At 39.2% G+C, this 19,898-nt stretch overlaps 1 protein-coding gene across 3 annotated transcripts; it reads left to right on the top strand.

The window, feature by feature from the left end:
- Positions 1 to 4,218: 4,218 nt before the first annotated feature.
- Dusp11 (dual specificity phosphatase 11) lies at positions 4,219 to 18,375 on the top strand. Of its 3 annotated transcripts, none has more exons than XM_090336678.1 (8): positions 4,219 to 4,318; positions 5,629 to 5,760; positions 9,569 to 9,692; positions 11,273 to 11,333; positions 12,932 to 12,978; positions 13,443 to 13,518; positions 13,658 to 13,861; positions 17,235 to 18,375. In XM_090336678.1, the coding sequence occupies exons 1-8, from the start codon at positions 4,274 to 4,276 to the stop codon at positions 17,416 to 17,418; spliced, it is 873 nt and encodes a 290-aa protein (XP_090192804.1). In that variant the 5' UTR covers positions 4,219 to 4,273; the 3' UTR covers positions 17,419 to 18,375. The 3 variants fall into 3 exon arrangements, with proteins under 3 accessions (XP_090192804.1, XP_090192805.1, XP_090192806.1); XM_090336679.1 differs by having other exon boundaries at positions 13,673 to 13,861; XM_090336680.1 differs by lacking the exon at positions 4,219 to 4,318 and adding an exon at positions 8,550 to 8,654 and having other exon boundaries at positions 5,673 to 5,760.
- The last annotated feature ends 1,523 nt before the right edge of the window (positions 18,376 to 19,898 follow it).

Here is a 19,898-nt window from a genome sequence, read left to right on the forward strand (position 1 = left end):
GCCTGAGCACTGTCCCTGGATTTTCTCAAGGCTACTGCTCTATACCACTTGAGCCACAGCACCACTTCTGGCTTTTTGCTATGTATGTGGTACCGAGGAATCGAACCCGGGTCTTTGCGCATGCTAGGCAAGCAGTCTATCACTAGGCCAAACTCCCAGCCAATGCTTCTTAATCGAAATTACACCTTTCAACATTCTTATCTACCCTTCCCAACTCTTCCTTCATTTTTAAAAAAAAAATTGGTTTGTATTGAGATTTTTTGGCCATTTAACAAACAATTCATGTATACAATGAATATTGATCAGCATCATCCCTTCAACAGCTTCATCCCCCACCACCTACCTCTTCCCTAGTTTTTCTCAATTCTGTGGTATAGATAATGCATTCTTGCCTGCAGTCTTCTCCTTTCCTCTTTTGTCCCTCTACTCTTATCCCCTCTAGCAAATACCCATTTCCTGGTACTTATTTTGTTGGACTTTGACATGTAAAGAATTATACTACTTTCACTCTTTATGTAATTTACTATGCTTCGTTTAGTTATTTATAATGACATGCATACCACAAAGTATGCTTACTTATATATTTGCAGGCACATTCTAGCTCCTACAAACGAGGAAGACCCTGCAACCTGTATTTCTCTGGATATAGCTTACTTTACTTAATATAATTTTTTCTAATGGATGAGTAGAATTCCATAATATATATATACACACATATGTATAAATTATTGATCCACTCATCCATCAAGGAGTATCTGGGCTGATTCCAGACCTTGAGTGTAGTAAATAACGCTGCCATATAAATGGTTGTGCTGGAAGCCATAGCCTATCCTTGAACCTTTGGAATGTGATCCCAGCCCACTGCTGAACCTCACTAGTCAAATGGAGCAGTGGTACTGGCCTGTGTGTTTGAAGATCAATTGAGAAAGTACTTCTTGCAGCCTTGTGCATAGTGTGGTAAGTAAATGGTCATTTATGGTCAGGCCATGTTGTAGGTGGATTTCATGCTGCTGTAGTTCACTTGGCTAGGCCCCAGGTGAGCTGCTGTCCCTAGGATGACGATGACCCCTTGTCTCTCCTGTGGTAAGATGTCCCCATATTATGTATTCACTTTCCCACTTCTAATCTTAGATAACTCAAACATGTTGGCATTATGTACTGAATTTTACTTCCTAAATGGTGGTGGTGGTGGTGGTGATGGTGTGTGTGCATTTGGGTTTCAACTAATGGCTAGCTTTTAGCTTTTTGCTCAAAGCTGATGCTTGTAACACTTGAGCCACAACTTCATTTTTGGCTGTTTGCTTCTTAAACAGAAATATGAATCTCATGGATTTGTCTGTGTGACCTTTGAATAGCACAGTGATTCTCATACATCAGCCTCCTTAGTAGCTAGGATCACAAGCATTAGTCACTGCTCTCTAGCTTCTAAAGTTATTTATCAGGTAGGTTATGAGACATGATTCTATTCTCTGTGAGATGTGTTTTCACATTTCTCAGGTCAATCAAGACATACCTTCTGCTCTTTTTCCCCTAATATATATATATATATATATATATATATATATATATATATATATATTTGCTAGCTCTGGGCTTGAGCTCAGGGCCTGAGCACTGTCCTTGGACTTTCTCAAGGCTAGAGCTCTACCACTTGAGCCTCAGCACCATTTCTGGCTTTTTTTTTTCACTTTATGTATGTGATACTGAGGAATTAAACCCAGGTCTTCATGCGTGTTAGGCAAGCACTCTACCACTAGGCCAAACTCCCGGCCCCTTCCCTAACATTTTTATAGTTTTATTCTTTGAACTCAACTCAGACTTATCTTACTTCTCCTATTAGCCCATCCATGAGTTTTCATATGAGCTTAAATTTCTTGTCCTTTCTCTTCCTGAATCATATTCTTGTTTATGTCCTTAACTTTTCTCCTGCTACTCTGTTCTTCCATCCAGCTTTCAGCACCTTCTTTCCAATAAAGCCTTTGAGCTTCACCTCTACCCCCAAAAATCTTCTTTTCTTGCTTTCATACTCAGGTCTCTGTTCCAGTATAATGGGATTTGATACTAGGGGTCCCGGAATATGGGGTTTCCTCCATGAAATTGGTTCATTGCAGCATTATTTACTATAGCGAAGATATGGAACCAACCCAGATGCTCCTCAGTAGATGATTGGATCAACAAGATGTAGTATTTATACACAATGGAATTCTATGCTGCTGTCAGAAAGAATGACATTGACCCATTTGGAAGGAAATGGAAAGACTTAGAAAAAATCATATTAAGTGAAGTAAGCCAGACTCAAAGAAACATAGGCTGCATTTTGTTTCCCTCATTTGTAATAATTAGTACAAACCTAGGATTCTCCTAGCAGAGGATTACAATAGAGCAAAGCCTAGGTACATGAGGTCATATAGGATGAGACTAAATGAAAGGAGCTCTAGAATGTGGAAACAAGAGCTTTACCTCGTGTGATTGTTGTTCTCAACGTACTGTTGTTTCTCTTCTCTTGTTTTGCCCTTCGGTTAATCTCATATTGTTACTGTATCTGACTTTGTTGCCTGGTATATTGTGTATATGTGTATTTGTTTATTTAAAATAGGAAAGGGAAGGGGGGGAAACAAGGTGATTGGGAGGGGTTGAGGGAAGGGACATGGGACAAAAACATGAGAAGTAACGCACCTACTATCTGGTGAACGTAACTGTAGCCCCTCTATACCTTACCCTACGATAAAAATAAAAAAGATTTTTAAAAAACCCCAGCGTTTCAGGAAGCCTGGCCGCTGACGTCACCGGAAGCCGGCTCGTGACGTCGCACGCCGGGCGGCGGCGCACGCGCACTCGCGGGGGCGGCTTTCCGGGTCCTTTGTACCCAGCTTCTCGCTGCGTCGCGGAGGTGGCCGTCACCACGGCTTCGGTCCGCTGGACACAGGGTGGGCGACATCTCGGTGGCCACATGAACACGTGGCATCACTCCCGCGGAGGCCGGGGTCGCGGACGCGACTTTTCAGGACGTCCCCCGGCTAAGAAGAAGGGCGGAAACCAGGTCCCGGAAAGGTAACGCGCTTCCCTGCCGGGCCCAGCCGCGGCCGGCGTCCGCGCCCCGACCCGGCCCGCCGCGCCGCCGGCCCCGCGCGCCCCGGGCGGTGCCCTCGCAGCCGAGTGTCCCAGGCGTTGGTGATGTCCCTGGGTCTCTTAGAAGCGAGGCTTTTCCCTGCGCTCCCTCCGCTCGGAGGCGGAACCGTGGGTGCAGGGACGCGACCTGATTACCAGGGCGACCCCTCTGCCCAGCCCCGCGTCGTCCTCGTCGTGTGGTAGAGGGTTAAGTTGGAGACGCAGTCCGTGGAAGGACGGCTTGTCGTGGTTGCCCGGCGTCCCCCACGGCACGCTGGTGCTTCCTCACAGACGTCCTGCGTGTGAGACTTGGCCGTGAATCCTTTTGCTCTGGAAACCTGCAACACCCTAATTGCACATTTTGCAGCACCTGTTGTTGCATTTGTGTCCTAACAGTGGCCGTGCGTGTGCGTTCTTTCTTTCCAATCCGTTTCTCACACACGAAATTTTTGATACTGGTATCCTGTTCATTAAAATGGGGTTGGAATTACAAGATAACGCATGGGACTTGACCGTAAAGCATTGTTTTAACAGTGAAAACAAGCTTCTTCTCATCCCCGTGTCCGTAGTCTGGGGTTCTCTCCGCTCTCTCATCCCCATCTCTTGTGACTCTTGCCTCTAGTTTTTATGCTTTTGATATATGGAACGGCCCTAGTAAATTCTAACCTATCCCAATATTATTCTTCACTGTAACTCACCTAGCATTATCAAGAGAAGTTCAGAGTCCCTTACTATCAGGTTTAAATTCTTCATATATGATAAACATCAAGTCCTCTACTGATTGAATTTGATGGTATCACCAATGGAAGGGGAAGAATTGATGACACCTTAAAATGGGCTACTTGGCTAGGTTTTATCAGAGATATACAAGTTTTCACAACCCCTGATTTTAGATAGTCCTTGTTTGTGAAGCCCTTTTCACTCTTTTCTTGCATTGTATCGATGTCCCAAATGTGGAAGCAAGAAGAAAAGAATAGATTATTACTAGGAGGAGATGACTAAGCTAAGTGAATGGAAAAAATGCAAAGCATAGGGGGGAATTGTTTAGGCTGTTTCCCATTTTCAAGGAATCTGTGTTCTATGGAAAGAATCATGATTAACATGCAATTTGACTAATAAAATCATATATGATAGGTGGAAAGACTATTTACCAGTTGGACATCGGATGCCTGGAACTCGTTTTATTGCTTTCAAAGTTCCTTTGCAAAAGGTAAGGAAAAGTTAATTCAATGCTGTTTCATAAATCATATAGAACACTGGTTCTTAACTCTGGCTTACTCCATTTCCCTCTGTGTGTCAAATACTTGGTAATGTCCCTATACCTTCCTGAAATGAAATTTACAAGTAAATAGAACCAATTTCCATGCATAATTTTAAAGAACCAGTATAATATCCTAAGTCTAATATAAAGTATATAATAAAGTAGTATTTTAGTATGGAAATGTGTGATTATGACTATACTAGAAGACAAAGAAATTTCATTTTCACTTTTTTTATAAAGTGATCACTGTTGCAAAAGTTAATATACATAAAAAAACAAATTCTAGTTCTGTTTGTATTTGTGAAATGGAGGTAGGTTCTGAAGTTTAAAAAATAGGGACATGGGCCAGGAGTTTGGCCTAGTGGTTGAGTGCTTGCCTAGCATGCACAAAGACCTGGGTTCGATTCCTCGGTACCACATACATAGAAAAGAGACAGAAGTGATGATGTGGCTCAAGTGGAAGAGCTCTAGCCTTGAGAAAACACCAAGGACAGGACTGGCCAAAAAAAAAGGGAGGGGGTGACAATTGTCAAGATGCACCCTACTCATAAACGAACATAGTGAACGGAAATTCCTTTATACAATTATGTAAAAATAAAATGAATATTTAAAAAAAAATAGGGACATAAAATTTCCCCTAAGTTAATGTTGACCAAGACATTTTATAATCATTTACGAAGGGGGACACAGATAAAGAAATGGAGGTATCAGGTGAGTTTTTTCTGCTCATTTTGATTATTGGCAAAGAAATTAGAAATATAGCTGCCAAAAGAGTGAAAAGTTTGCTTTGAATCCCATTGTATGTTACTTATCACCCGAGGGTTTAAAGAAATGCATAATCTCGCCGGCATGGGTGCAATCTAGCTGGGTGCAATCTAGCCGGGAACAATGGCTCATGCCTGTAATCCTAGCTACTCAGGAGGCTGAGATCTGAGGATTAAGGTTCAAAGCCAGCCCCAGCACAAAAGGACCTGAGATTCTTGTCTCCAGGTAACCTCTAGAAAATGGGAAGTGGAACTTGGCTCTCTTATCTCCATTTAACCTCTGGAAAATGGGAAGTGGGGCTTGGTTCTAGGGTAGGGCGGTAGCCTAGAGCTCTGGGACAGTCCTCAGGCCCAGGGATAGGGAGGTAGCCTTGAGTTGAAGAGCTCAAGGACAGCGCCCAGGCCGAGTTAAAGCCCCATGACCCACACACAAAAAAAGCATAATCTCATAGGGAATCTTAAACATTTACCTTCTCTTATTTCATTTTCTGATAGAAGTTTGAAGTGAATCTTGCTCCAGAAGAATGCTTTTCCCCTTTGGATCTGTTTACCAAAATCCAGGAACAAAATGAAGAGCTTGGATTGATTATTGATTTAACATATACTCAGCGATATTATAAACCAGAGGTAAAAGACACTTTAATAAAGAATTTTCTTCATTCTTATGCTAACTCATGATAACTAAGTAGTTTTCATCTTGCGCCAATGTAAAGCCTGACCTTCTTTCATGGTTAGTGATAATTTTTAAAGGGGAACAAATGTACATTTTTTTGTTGTTTTTTGTGTTGGTCCTGGGTCTTGGGTTCAGTGCCTGTATGCTGTCTCTGAGCTTTTCTGCTCAAGGTTAGCACTCTACTTCTTGAACCACAACTCTTCTTCCCCATTTTGCTGGTTAATTGGAAGTATCACATTTTCCTTCCTAGTTTGGCTTTGAATCATGATCCTCCTGAATAGCTAGAATTATTACCTTGAGCCATTGCCACCTAACAGTTGCATGTGTTCTAATTATCCTAAAATAACATTGGAGGCTGTGTATGAAGACAAATGCCTGTATTTTAGGGGGGGGGGGTCATGTGGCTTGAACTTGGCCTGGGCGCTGTCCTTGAACTCTTCAGCTCAAGGCTACTACCCTACCTCTTGCCTAGGCATTGTCCCTGAGCTCTTCAGCTCTGGGCTACCGCCCTACCCTTGAGTCAAGCCCCACTTCCCTTTTCTAAAAGTTAATTGGAGATAAGAGTCTCAAGTCCTTTTGTGCCGGTGCTGGCTCTAAACTTTGATCCTCAGATCTCGGCCTCCTGAGTAGCTACAATTTACAAGAGCCACCATGCCTGCCTGGCTGAATGCCTATAATCTTACCACTCTGTGAAGTTGAGAAAGAAGTTTCTGACTTTTAGTCCAGCTTGGCCCAGTAAGGTCCAATTTTACACACACACACACACACACACACACACACACACACTGGATTTTGTGTATGTGGTACTGAGGAATCAAACTCAGAGCTTCATGCATGCTAGGCAAGCACCACCCTCTAGGCCACACTCCCTGTCCCACCTGTGCTATACCTTCTATCTTAATGAAATTGCCTTAGGTACCTTATACAAGCAGATCATGTAATATTTTCCTTCTCTGCCTGGCTTATTTTATTAATCATGTTTTCAAGGTTCATTCTGTTGCATGGTCAGAGTCTTATTCTTTCTATGGCTGAATAATCCAGTGTCCATATTATCATATTTTGTTTAATCTTAAAAAAACAGCAAACTCTTTTATCATCTTTTATCATCTTTTATCATCTTTTATCATCTTGCTTTTCAGTCATTGTCATAAATCTCATATATATATATATATACAGAAATTGATACATTTATAGGTGCCTTCTGCACATTAATTCATTAAGCTTTAATATTTATCACCTAATGACTATTGTGTTTCATCTGCATCCCTGCCTATTTCAACTTGGTCTGTATTATTTTGAAGCAAACCTCAGATATCATATAATTTTATCTCTACATCTTTGCTATATTTATTAATTTATTTATTTTCCAGTTCTGGGCTTGTTCTTAGGGCCTGAGCACTGTCCTTGAGTTTTCTCAAGGCTAGAGCTCTACCACTTGAGCCACAGCACCACTTCTGGCTTTTTCCTATAAACATGGTACCGAGGAAACGAACCTAGGTTTTGTGCATTCTAGGCAAGCACTCTACGACTAGGCCAAACTCCTGGCCCTATACAATTTTTTAAATATCAAATATCCAGTCAGTACTCAATTTGCAGTTTTCTTTTGTCTTTTAAATATCAGAAAAATTCAGTGGTACTAACTAGACACTATGTTGAAAATAAACCATACAAGTTGTGGGTGAGGATAAGAGAGAAAAATTGGGAGGGAACAAGGAAAGGGGTAACGTTGTCCAAAAAGAAATGGACTCTGTCTGTCTTAGGCAACCATAACCTCTTTATATATCACATTTATTTATTTGTTTGTTTGTTTATTGCTAGTCTTGGGGTTTGAACTCAGGGCCTGAGCACTGTCCTTGGTCTTTCTCAAGACTAGCGCTCTACTAGTTAAGCCACAGCACCACTTCCAGCTTTTTCCATATATGTGGTACGGAGGAATCAAACCTGGGTTTTGGTACATGCTAGGCAAGCACTCTACCACTAGGCTAAACTCTCAGCCAATGTCATCTTTATAAGAACAATACAAAATAGTTCAAAAATTGTCTTTTAAATATTGCAAAAATTGTCACTTTTATGTCTCTTTAATCTTTAAAGTCCCCTTCATGTCTCTTCTTTTTCTTCCCTTAAATTTTGTGTTTTTAAGAAATCATGTAGGGTTTGTACCATCTAGATTTTAATAATTACATCTTCATGTCTTCATATATTTTTCAGTCCTTTTCTGCAAATGGGTAGCGGGATTTGAACTCAGGCCTCCACACTTGCTATACTCAGGTAGCTAGACAAGTGCTCCACAACTTCATCCACGCCCTCAGCCTTTTTTTTTTTTTTTTTTTTAAGATAGAGTCTCTTGACTTTACAACAGACTGAGATATTCCTATTTGCTAGGATTACAAGCATGTATCCTCAGATCCAGGGTTTTTTTTTTTTTTTTTGAAGTAGGATCTTTTTCTTTTTTGCCCATCTAGCTTCAAATCCAAATACTATCTCTGCCTTCCAAATTAGAATTACAGACTTGCACCAAGATGCCTACCATATGTGCATTCTGAGGTGGGTTCTTTCAGTATTTGTTAGGCTGGTCTGAGCCCAAATAATTTTCCTACCTCAGCGTCTTGAAGCTGTTTACTAATATGTTATTCCACCTCCTTCCTGTGATACTAGCTGTCACTAATGTCTTCCAAACAGTGATTTTTTTTTCTTTTTCTTTTGTTCTTTTTGTTTTTGTTTTGTTTTTCCTTTTTTGTGACAGGGTCTTGCTGTGTAGTTCAAAATGGCCTTGAATTCAAGTTCCTCCTGCCTCGGCCTCCCAAGTACTGAGATTACAGGTGTGCATCACCATGCCAGGTTAAAAAAGGTGAATTTTATCGTTTGCATTTCACTTATTAAAGAAGTTTCACCTCATTAGGTTGTCCACTAATACAGGCATGACTCTTAAGTTTTCAAAATAATTGGATCCCTAATATCTTTTACTGGTTACTTTGATTTTATTTAGTTAACTGATTTTTTTTTTTTTTAGCAGTATGACTTCATTTCTGTTTTTCCTCAGTAAGGCATAATTCAAGAGCCTTTCTGGATAGTTGGAACTTTCTTTATTTTGACTTCTGAGACCTTTTAAGACAAACCTGCCACTCTTCTTGTTGCTTGTACGGACATAATTTCAGGGTCATCTCAAACATTTCCTGCTCCAAACAAAATCAGTCGTTTTAACAAGGTGCTTCGGTTGGTTTCAGTGAGAATACTTCGAGACTGTTGTTCAAGCATGAGACGCTACTGGGCTGATGTCCTAGATTTTTTTTTCTGTGGACCAAGCTAGGAACTGTGTGTGTATTTGTAATGCAAAATACATTTTGAATTCATGCTAATATTTTCCATTTAAGCTCAGAACTACAGATTTTTCACTTAACCCCTTTGTATCATACCCAGATCTAATTTTGCTCACCTCATGGGTACTTCATAGCTACTTTGTACAGATACTAACCCTTGAAACAAAAAATATTAGGAATAAGTCTTCCATGCAATTTTTAGTTACATTGTACATGAACTCATTCACATAGATATTGCTGTGTTTCATATACCTACTGACCACCCCATAGTATTAATGAAAAACAAATTGTACTTCCAGTCTGGAGCAGCTTTGGTAGAAATTGACTTTTTTATAGGAACTGCTGAGCTGACATACTGAGTTTATTTTAATCTCTTGGCGTATAGTCTGGCCCCTCTAACCACAAATGAAATAATACTTTTGTTTTGTTTTGTTTTGTTTTATAGGATTTGCCAGAAACTGTTTCTTATTTTAAAATATTTACAGTTGGGCATCAGATACCTGATGATGATACCATTTTTAAATTCAAATGTGCTGTTAATGGTTTTCTGAAAGAAAATAAAGACAATGGTGAGTTTTTCCTTATCTGAACTTTGGCATCCATTTTAAATGGAACATTTTTTTTTTTTTTTAATCTGACATTAGGCCAGTTTTCAGTGTAATTAAGATTCCGGTACCAGATAAGTAATAAAGTAAGGTATTTTTCCTTTTATTGATTACAAATAAGCAACTTCCTTTGGAAAGTCATTTTAGTGAGAAATAATGACGTGAACTAACTTATTCATTGCTTAAAAATGTGAATTGGAAATATATAATGAAATTAAAATGTCCCTTTGTCTCATATTCATTAACAGTTGAGAGGTAACTAAAAATTTCAGGGTTGCAGGATGCCAGTAGCTCACATCTGTAATCCTAGCTACACAGTGGGCTGAGATCTGAAGGTTGTAGTTTGAAGACAGCCCTGGCAGAAAAGTCCATGAGTCTCTTATCTCTAATTAACCACCAAAAATAAAATAAAAGTCAGAAGTGGAGCTATGATGGAATTATGACTCAAGTGGTAGAGTGCTAGCCTTAAGCAAAAGAGCTCAGGGAGAGCACCCAAGCCCTGAGTTCAAGCCCCAATACTGACACACTCACCAAAAGAAATCTCAGGGTCTCAGAGTTAAACAGGACAATAAAAAGCAAAGGTTAGGAGTGAAGTAGTGAGTGGGTTAGTAAAATTGCATCTTTGTTGTTATATTTAAGATGTTTCTGGGCCAGAAGTTTGGCCTAGTGGTAGAGTGCCTGCCTAGCACGCATGAAGACCCAGGTTTAATTCCTTAGTACCACATACATAGAAAAAGGCAGAAATGGTGCTGTGGCTCAAGGTAGAGCACTAGCCTTGAGGAAAGCCCAAGGACAGTGCTCAGGCCCTGAGCTCAAGCCCAGGACTGGCCAAAAAAAAAAAAAAAGATCTTTCTGCTTTCTGCTTTGGACATAGTCGATTTATTATTGAAAGTAAAGACCTGACTATCTTATAGCTCATTGGTAGAACACTTACCTAAATGCATGAAGCCCCATTTCAATCCCTAACATTGCCCCCCCCCCCAAAAAAAGAAAAAAAAATTGAAGTTAGCTTTGTTTCATTCAGAAGCAAATTTTATTTTTCTCATAATTTTTTTCACATATTTTTCTATGTTTAAATCAATTTTGGGGCAGTCTTTATGAAGATAGATGAGTTTTAGTTGTTAATACTCAACTAGGCCTTCTGTGATTTTACGTCAAAATAACCTAGACACATCAAGACTGGCTTTCTTCCCCCCTCCCCCCCCCGCAGGGCTTGGATTCAGGGCTTAGGTACTATCCCTGAGCTTTCTCAAAGCTAGCACTTTACCACTTGAGCCACAACACCACTTCTGGCCTTTTCTGTGTATGTGATACCAAGGAATCAAACCCAGGACTTCGTGCATGCTAGGCAAGCACTCTACCACTACTAGGCCACACTCTTAGCCCCAGTATTGGCTTTCTGTTTGATGGTGTTTCATAGTCATGTTTCAAAAAAACCCACAGTCATCTTCAGTATAGTGATGTTGTTGTTGTAACTTGTAAATGTAACTCTTTGCTTATTTTTGATGTATTTTTTCCCGTTATTTCACTTTCTTGTTTAATAGGCAAACTTATTGGTGTTCACTGCACCCATGGCTTAAACAGAACTGGCTATCTAATCTGCAGGTAAGTTTTCAACCCCAAAGGCAAATTGTTTGTAAGTTGGTTTTGTCTGATTGCAGTGGTAATGTAGGATTATTGAAAAACGTGGAGTCAGTGTAGAAATGTGTGATGTTGAAAGCAGTCTTGTCTCACCCAGAGACTAATCATTAATAAGTTTGTAGTTATCTTTTTTAACTTCAAAAAGCATATATATATATATGTAATGTATATAATATGTAGTAGGCATAATATTTAGGCATTTAGTTTATAATTTAATGTGGCAGACATTTCTGTGGAAGTACTTAGAAACTTTATTATGAAAGACTGTGTGTTCCTTTGCCTACAAATGAACATAGAATCAGAAGTTTTTGACATATAAAACATTTAAGTGGTATGCTTTCCTGTGTAAACAGCTTTGAATCCATATACCATTGTCCTAGTGATAATTTTATTCAAACAATTGAATAGTACATTCTTACACATTTTATAGCTATTGCTACATGATACCTATTTATATTCATTCAGAAAATATTGGACACCTAGTATATGTAAGCACTGTACTCACAACCTATCTTTCTGAAGGATATATATGAATCATACAAATACATAACAGAGTTATAACTGATCAGTGCTAAGGAGGAGAGGAATATGGTACCATGAGAGCATATAATGGGAAGGATTTAACCTTAACAAAGAAGCTAGAGGTTCTAAGAGGAATTTTCAACAAATAAAGCTGAAAGTTCTATTGATACTGCACAGGTAGGGACACAGGAAAGAATTATGAACATAAGGGACAGCACAGACCCTGTAATAGAATAACATGTATGGTGTTAGAGAAAGTGGGTAAGTATGTCATTAAAAGGAGCTGGAAGTTTGGGGAGCTAAACCAAGCAGAAATAAGTTTAAACTAAATTTCTCTCTCCTTTCTTGGTTTGTAGAACAATAGAAAGCTGTTGAAATTTTGTGTTAGGGCTGAGTATATGAAACATAGCCATATTGCATGGTCGTCCTATCATTTTACTATGAAATGGAACACACTTAGAGGTAAAAGCAGGGGATCAAGTTAGGAAGTTCTACAGGAATTGTTTATAGTGGTAGCTTAGAATAAGATGTGGTGATCATTTTGGTGGAAAGAAGTCTTAGATTTAAGTAACATTGAGTTGGTGGTAGGCTGAAGATGCAAGTAAGGAAGAAATGGCTGATGGTGATAGCCATGACTTCTGTTTTGGGACCAGACAATTGATTACACAGTATTTTTTATATTTGTTGATGTTTTTCTCAATTTGTGTTTTGTGTGTTCTTGGTTCCTCCTTAATACTCTGTCAGAGTAAGGAAGTCTTCTGTCTTTAGTGTACAAAGTACTTTGATTTTCAATTTTTTCAGATACCTTTTAAACCTCTGCCAGTCTGGTCATGTATTTTCTTACTTAAATTAATATATTAACATAAGCACTTTCAATAGATTTTTTTAATTGTCTTTATTCTTGAAATTAATCCTTTTTTTTTTAGTCATGGCATATCATTTTTTAATAAGTATTGGATTAGATGTGCTGAAGTTGGACCTTTTTTGAAAATCTTTTTTTTTTGTATATATAAGTGACCCAAATTATGTTGTTTTGTTAGATATTTGATTGATGTAGAAGGCATGAGGCCAGATGATGCAATTGAATGTAAGTATAAGGGTTGTCACTATTTTTCCCTTTTTATAAACCTAGTGGTGAAAATGTAGAGGAATTTCTTGTTTTGATAAGGAAATGATTGATTTGTTTCAAAATATGACACACATTTCTACATAAACACACAAACACTCATATAACACACACACACACACACACACACACACACACACACACACACACAAGGAAATAATAAGAAAAGAAACTCTTGGGGCTGGGGAAGCCTTACCTCAGTGGTAAAACTTCTGGATTTGATCCCTACCACCAAAAGAAAAGATACAAAACAATGTGAGGTTGTCCTTTGCCCAATCGTTATCAAGGAATGGACCTGGAAAAAAAACAAGATCTAATAGCCTAAATAAATAGTCAATGAGTTTCAGGTTTGGTTTGCTTTCTCTGGGAAGAGTTCGTTTTTTGTGTGATTATGTCTAACAGTTCATCTACTTCCAACCCCTCAGTATTCAATAGGTGCCGAGGACATTGCATAGAAAGACAAAACTACATTGAAGACCTTCAGAATGGGCCTATCAGGAAGTAAGTCTTACGTTTTATGTGTGAGATTTGTGGTTATAGGAATGGTCTGGGTGGGAGAGGGTGATTGATATCTTCATAGGTCAAATATATATAGCCACTAAATTGCCTACTGCCTTTGGAAGCCAGTAATACTGTGTAGATTATTTTCTTCGAGGAATTGGAATTCCAGTAGGTCAGTTGGTGTTGAAGACTCCACACGAATGGATCCAGTCCACACCATTAACAAGTCTGTTAACCAAGGACCTAGGTACAATCTACATCGGACCCATGGCTATTCAGTGGTACCTCCAGCACCTCCTCGGCGTTTTCACATCCAAACCCCCAGCTTCCAACAGTCATTCAGGTACCTCTGCTTTTCCTTTTTCTGTAACTGAAGTAGAAATCAACCCAGTACATCAGTGAAAATACAGTATAATGATATTGTTCTATTTTAGAAAGTCAAATAGAAAACAGAATATATGACTCTTCAGAGGCACTTCAGAAAAGGACTTTAAAGTTTTCATTAATTTTAAGCTTAGTTGAAGCAGAGGATTTGATGTGTGGTTACCAGAAAAAATTGTTCCTTGTTTTTCTTTTTGTGATGGGGAAACAGCACTAGGCAAACACTACTACTGAGCTATGCCCACAGCCCTTGTATTATGGCTGGATATGATAGCACAGCTTAGAACCCCAGCTACTCAACGAGGCAAGCTAGGATGATTGCAATGTGAGGCTGATGTAGGCAAAAGCACAAGACCTTATACAAAAAAGAAAGTAACAATAACAAAAAAGCTTGATGGTGTAGCTTAAGCCCAGAGTTCCTGCCTAGCAAACACAAGGCCCTGAGTTGACCCCCAGTACTGCCCTCCCCAACACACAAAGAAAAAGATTCTTAGTTCCATTAATTGTGGTATAGTTTTTAGATTAAGGAAGGTGCTTATTTAAAGAGCAGATGAAAATTAAGGGAAATAATAAAATCTCCAAAGGTACATTTGCAAAAGATTTTTATTGTTGGTATCAGTCCTGGGGCTTGAGCCGAGGGCCTTGCATTTTCACTATTTTGCTTAATGTACCGTTGAGCCACACCTCTTCTTCTGGCATTTTTGTCTCAGATTTGTCTACCTGGCCTGGCTTTAAATTGAGATCCTCAGATCTCAGCCTCATGAGTAGCTAGGTTTATAAGCATGAGCCACTGGTGCTCAGCATGCCAAGGATTTGAATAGATAAATCACAGAAATATTTCACTTAGGAAATGGGAAAAATCTCAGTTTGATTAAAATAGGCCTATTATGGTTTTTCAGAGAGACAGACCAGTGGGAGGAAGCAGGTCATGTATTATTGGTAGAATTGGCTCATGTACTTATGAATGCTGAGAAGTTCTACAGCAGGCTGGTTAGACCCAAGGGTGCCAGTTTTTTTTGTTTGTTTGTTTTGTTTTGATTTGGGTTGGTTTTTTTGCCAGTCCTGGGCTTGAGCTCAGGGCCTGAGCACTGTCCTTGGACTTTTCTCAAGGCTAGAGCTCTACCACTTGAGCCTCAGCACCACTTCTGGCTTTTTTCTATGTATGTGGCGCCAAGGAATCGAACCCAGGTCTTTGTGCATGCTAGGCAAGCACTCTACCACTAGGCCAAACTCCCGGCCCCCCAAGGGTGCCAGTTTTGGAGTTCAGTTCACAGGAGAAAACCTCAGACCTAGAGAACCTGGTAAGTCTCAGTTCTGGGATCAAAGGTCTGGAACCTTAGGATGAGGAATAGAGTGAAAGAGGGCACTGTTGGTACAAGTTTTGAGTCCAAAGACCTAGAGATCCGTTGGACAAGGACAGGAAAAGAGAGGTGTTCCAGACACGAGAGAGAGAGAAAGTTCTCCTTATTTTCTTGTTCTATTGGTGTGCTAGCCAATTGAGTGTATCTTCTCCACTTAATTTACCAGTTTAACACCATAGTGTTTTTTTAGAAACATATTCAACAGACATCTAGAAATAACGCTTTAGTAGCTCTCTGGGTCTTGTTTACTCCAGTCAAGTTATACCTAAAATAAACCATCACAAATACCAAGGTAGAATTCTAAAATGAACCATCACAAATACTAAAATAGAATTCTTTCTTAATTTAGACTTGTCAGGCAGTTATTCCACTATTTGTTATTTTTCAAGGAGGATCTTTCATTTATGCATCTGGCTTGAACCTTGATCTTCCTGTTTGTCTTCTGTACTTGAGATGACAAATATCGCCCCTCTGCCCAGCTTTTTGTGGGTTGAGATGAAGTCTTAGAAACTTTTTGTCTGGGCAGGCTTCAGACTATGTTTTTCTTCAGTTGCTAAGATTTCAGGCATGAACCACTACTACACCTGGCTTAGCAGCAGTTCTTAGTCCAATGTAGAGGTTATCAGGCTAGACTTGTGTGATATTTGGTGAGATACGTAATATCTGAATTTCCATTTCCTCATAGGTCAGTTGGAGATTTTAGAAACATCCCATAGATAAGAATTATTGCTGATTGCTACATGAGTTAAAGCAATTTAGAACACTTAACAGTTTAACATTTTAAGAAGACAAACATTTCAAAAAGATGTTGCTACTGGTGACATCGAAAGTTGGTATAACCTTGTTGAAATAATTTTACTAGCCATAAAAATACTTGTAATTTAGCCAGGCACTAGTGGCTCACACCTGTAATCCTGACTACTCAGGAGGCTGAGAACTGAGGATCACAGTTCAAAGCCAGACTGAGCAGGAAAGCCCATGAGATTCTTATGGCCAATAAACTACTCAGAAAAAGCCAGAAGTGGTACTGTGGCTCAAGTGGTAGAGCACTGGTCTTGAGCACAAAGAGACTCAGGGGGCCAGCTCCTAGGCCCTGAGTTCAAGTCCCAGTACTTTCATGTTGAAGCTAAGGAAACCCTTGGAAAAGGCTATACTCATTCTGTATTCAGCACATTTCTCAAACTTCCTATTTTATCCCACTCAGTGAGGGAATGAGGTGCTCTGTCGACAGTTGTGTGTATTCTGACATGTTAATCCCAAAAGAATTTATGGGAAGGGAGAAACTGGTAATAGAGTGTATTTTTAACAACAAAGACTATTGCTAAGTAATCATATCCATATAGTCAAATTAGAAGTGATAGATCACTTATGATAAACAAAAAATATTGATTCAACAGTTTAAAAAAAAAGCAAAGGAATAAAGACCCAAAGAAAATGCTAACTAGTTAAGTTAGGCTACATGGAATTGAGAGGTATTAAGCTTTATATTTATCAGATTTCCAGATTTTTTTATGATTATATATATTTACTGGTCTTTCTTTTTGAAATCCTTTTTGCCTTATTTTATTATACATACTATGGTTTGAGTTTTTCTAACTCCTAATTTATGTGTTTATAAAGCAAAAGCAGCTCTGTTTCCAAAGTTCAGCATCTATTCTGTCTTATATCATTTTTGGCAGACTCTCACAGAGAATGTTAGAGAAGTATGAGCATGTACCTATGCAGGAAAAGGCCCCCAGGAACCTATTCCTGTCCAGGCATTGTGGGAAATATATTGTCTTAGTTAAGCAGCCTGTGAAGAAAGAAAATGTTATTAGCTCTCTTTTATAAAGAATGAAGAGATGAAAAGGTCAAGTAACTTATCTGTGACAGTTATACACAGAGGAAGCAATAAAACCAGAATAACTATTATTACTTTGTAAAGTTTATTATGTATTTCATGATTGTAATAATGGTTTATTATTTTTGTTTAAGAAAATTTTCACAAAATCAAAACATTTACCAGAAAGGCCATATGCCTCCTCCTGGACCTGCGGGAGAAGATTGTTCACAACGAAGATACTTTTGGAATGTAAAGCCAAATAGCAGTCAGCCAGCCCAGAATAAGAAGTGGTTTTCCAGCAGTTACCAGAGACTCTCCTGCCCGACCTATTGGTGATGGACCGAATGATTCAAGGCTGTTTCTGGCAATCCACTTGGACAACGATGCTAGATCAAGATGGTTAGAGCAGCCTTTAATAAAACCAGGTCAAATGAGATTTCACCCCTGCCAACTTTTCTTAAATCCTTAGTACTCAGACATTAATATTCACCTCTTTTCTGATGGATTAAAAAACAGCAGTTCAAAAAATTGTCAATCTAGTCTTAAATTTTTCTAAAGGATAGGTATTTTTGAACTAAGATATCTTAACATTTCTTTTGCATATTCTTTTTTAATTGGCTCCTCCCTCCCTATATTTTCATCTAATTAGACTTGTGATATAAGTACAGAAATTTTGTAGTGCTTGTCATGTTCTGTTACTGACCTAGTCATTACCTTCTCCTACCCACAACTACTCAGAATTCTCTTAAGATCCTTTGGAGACAGTTATTTATTTAGAATTTGATCACTATCTGTAATTAATTCAATTTTGGTTATTAGGTATTTCTTAATTTGGCAGTCAGTTTTGGAATTTGATCAACTTCCTTTCACTGAATTGCCATAGCTACCAACTAACACAGGGATGGATAAAATTTTAGGGATTGTCAATTGAGTAAGAAAAAGACTGAATTGATAAATCGAATGCTGGGTAAATTAAATTATAATTTACCTAATAGGGTAAATGTCATCAACAGGGTAGAACTATCTAGAAAACTTAAAACTTTTGCGGATTATAAAAACCACTTGAATAGAACATGATGACAAATTGCTTCTGAGAATACTGTTGATGATATTACTCTTCTTTTGAACATAACCCTCTGGGATCTTTCTCCAGCTGCCTTCACACTGGAGTGGTGCTTTTTGTCTGGTATACATAGGTCTACCACTTGGGAGGGTGCTCTTTATTTGTAATTATAGAGCTTGCTCAGGAAATGTCTTTTATCATGACAATAAACTTAATGAATATTTGGGCAACTCGTCTTCATTTTTTTTAAGCCTCTGATTTTGAGAATTTGTACAGTAGAATATCTGCTACTTTACTACACAGTTACTTCCTGTCCTCTCATACATGACCAGCATGAAGAACTTGACCTTAGGAAAGTATTCTTAACCTGTCTTGTTTCTCTTGCCAGTGTCTAATTGGCTCAGGCAAGTTTCTGTATGTCTAAATAATGGCTTCTAAAGTCTTTTTTCTTTTTTGGGGGGGTTGGTCATGGGGCTTGAACTCTGGGCCTAGGCGCTGTCCCTGAGCTCTTCAGCTCAAGGCTACCGCCCTACCCCATGAACCACAGTGCCACTTCATTTTCTAGTGGTTAATTGGAGATAATCTCAGACTTTAGTGCTGGGGCTGGCTTTGAACCAGACTTTGAACCTCCATCATCAGATCTCAGCCTCCTGAGTAGCTAGGATTACAGGTGAGAGCCACCACGCCTGGCTTATGTTGCAATGTCTTTCTTGCTATAAGCCTGCTCTTGTAGAGTTGTTCCCTGGGATACATAGTGGATAGTCACACTGGAAGAAATTGGAGCAAGACAAAAAAGGGAGAGGTAAATGGGGATATAATGAATGTCTTGGCAAGCAGCTTCTAAGAAGGGTACTAGCCAACCGACAGGCTCTCATATTGTCTGTCACCTTCAATGTTTTCTCTTAACTTTATTGTCCCTCTATTTCCCCATATTTCAGTTCTCAACTTTTAAAACTTGTTTACCATTTCATATTGCACGTTTCTTGTTCATCATCATATTGCTTCTCTTGCTTCTGTTCACACCATGTCATTGAAAGCCTTTGGTGAAAGGAACCAGCAGCTGCCTTTTTAAGCTGGGTGCTGGTAGCTCATACCTATAATCTTAACTACTCAGGAGATTGAGGAGTGTGATTAAAAGCCAGCCTGGACAGAAAAGTCTGTGAGACTTTTATCTCCAGTTAACCACTTAAAAAAAAACAACAAAAACTAGCAGTGAAGGCATGGCTTAAGTGGTTGAAGAATAGCTTTCAGGGAAAAAAGAGGCAAAGCCAGAGGCAATGCTCGGGCCCTGAGTTCAAGCCTCGGGACCAGCCCAAAAATGGAGAGTTGGGGAAATGGTGAGTGGTATGTTTGTAAAAACAGATAGTTTAAAATTCAACTCTGGGGGCTGGAAGTTTGGCCTAGTGGTAGAGTGCTTGCCTGGCATGCATGAAGACCCAGGTTCAATTCCTTGGTACCACATACATAAAAAAAAGCCAGAAGTGGTGCTGTGGCTCAAGTGGTAGAGCTCTAGCCTTGAGAAAGTCCAAGGACAGTGCTCAGGCTCTGAGTTCAATGCCCAGGACTGGCAAAAACAAAATAAAAATCCCTGATTTGTTGTTGTCCTGGGAGGTCCACGATGGGGTAAGATGGCAACGGAGCCCACGAGTAATACAGACTCCGGAGACCAGACTCTAAATTTCTTCCACAAAACGTGCTCACTAAATACATATAGAGTGGTCACAGCCTCCTCATCAAATAGGGACGACCCACA

The sequence above is a fragment of the Megascapheus bottae genome, chromosome 7 (genome assembly GCF_031878675.1).
Source record: "Megascapheus bottae isolate mThoBot1 chromosome 7, mThoBot2.hap1, whole genome shotgun sequence".
Lineage (NCBI taxonomy): Eukaryota > Metazoa > Chordata > Mammalia > Rodentia > Geomyidae > Megascapheus > Megascapheus bottae.

Coding starts and splice junctions, on each gene's coding strand:
- Dusp11 (XM_090336678.1), top strand. CDS start 4,274: ATGCCTGGAACTCGTTTTATTGCTTTCAAAGTTCCTTTGCAAAAG. Junction 11,334..12,931: donor ACTGGCTATCTAATCTGCAG/GTAAGTTTTCAA, acceptor TTGTTTTGTTAG/ATATTTGATTGATGTAGAAG. Junction 13,519..13,657: donor CAGAATGGGCCTATCAGGAA/GTAAGTCTTACG, acceptor AATACTGTGTAG/ATTATTTTCTTCGAGGAATT.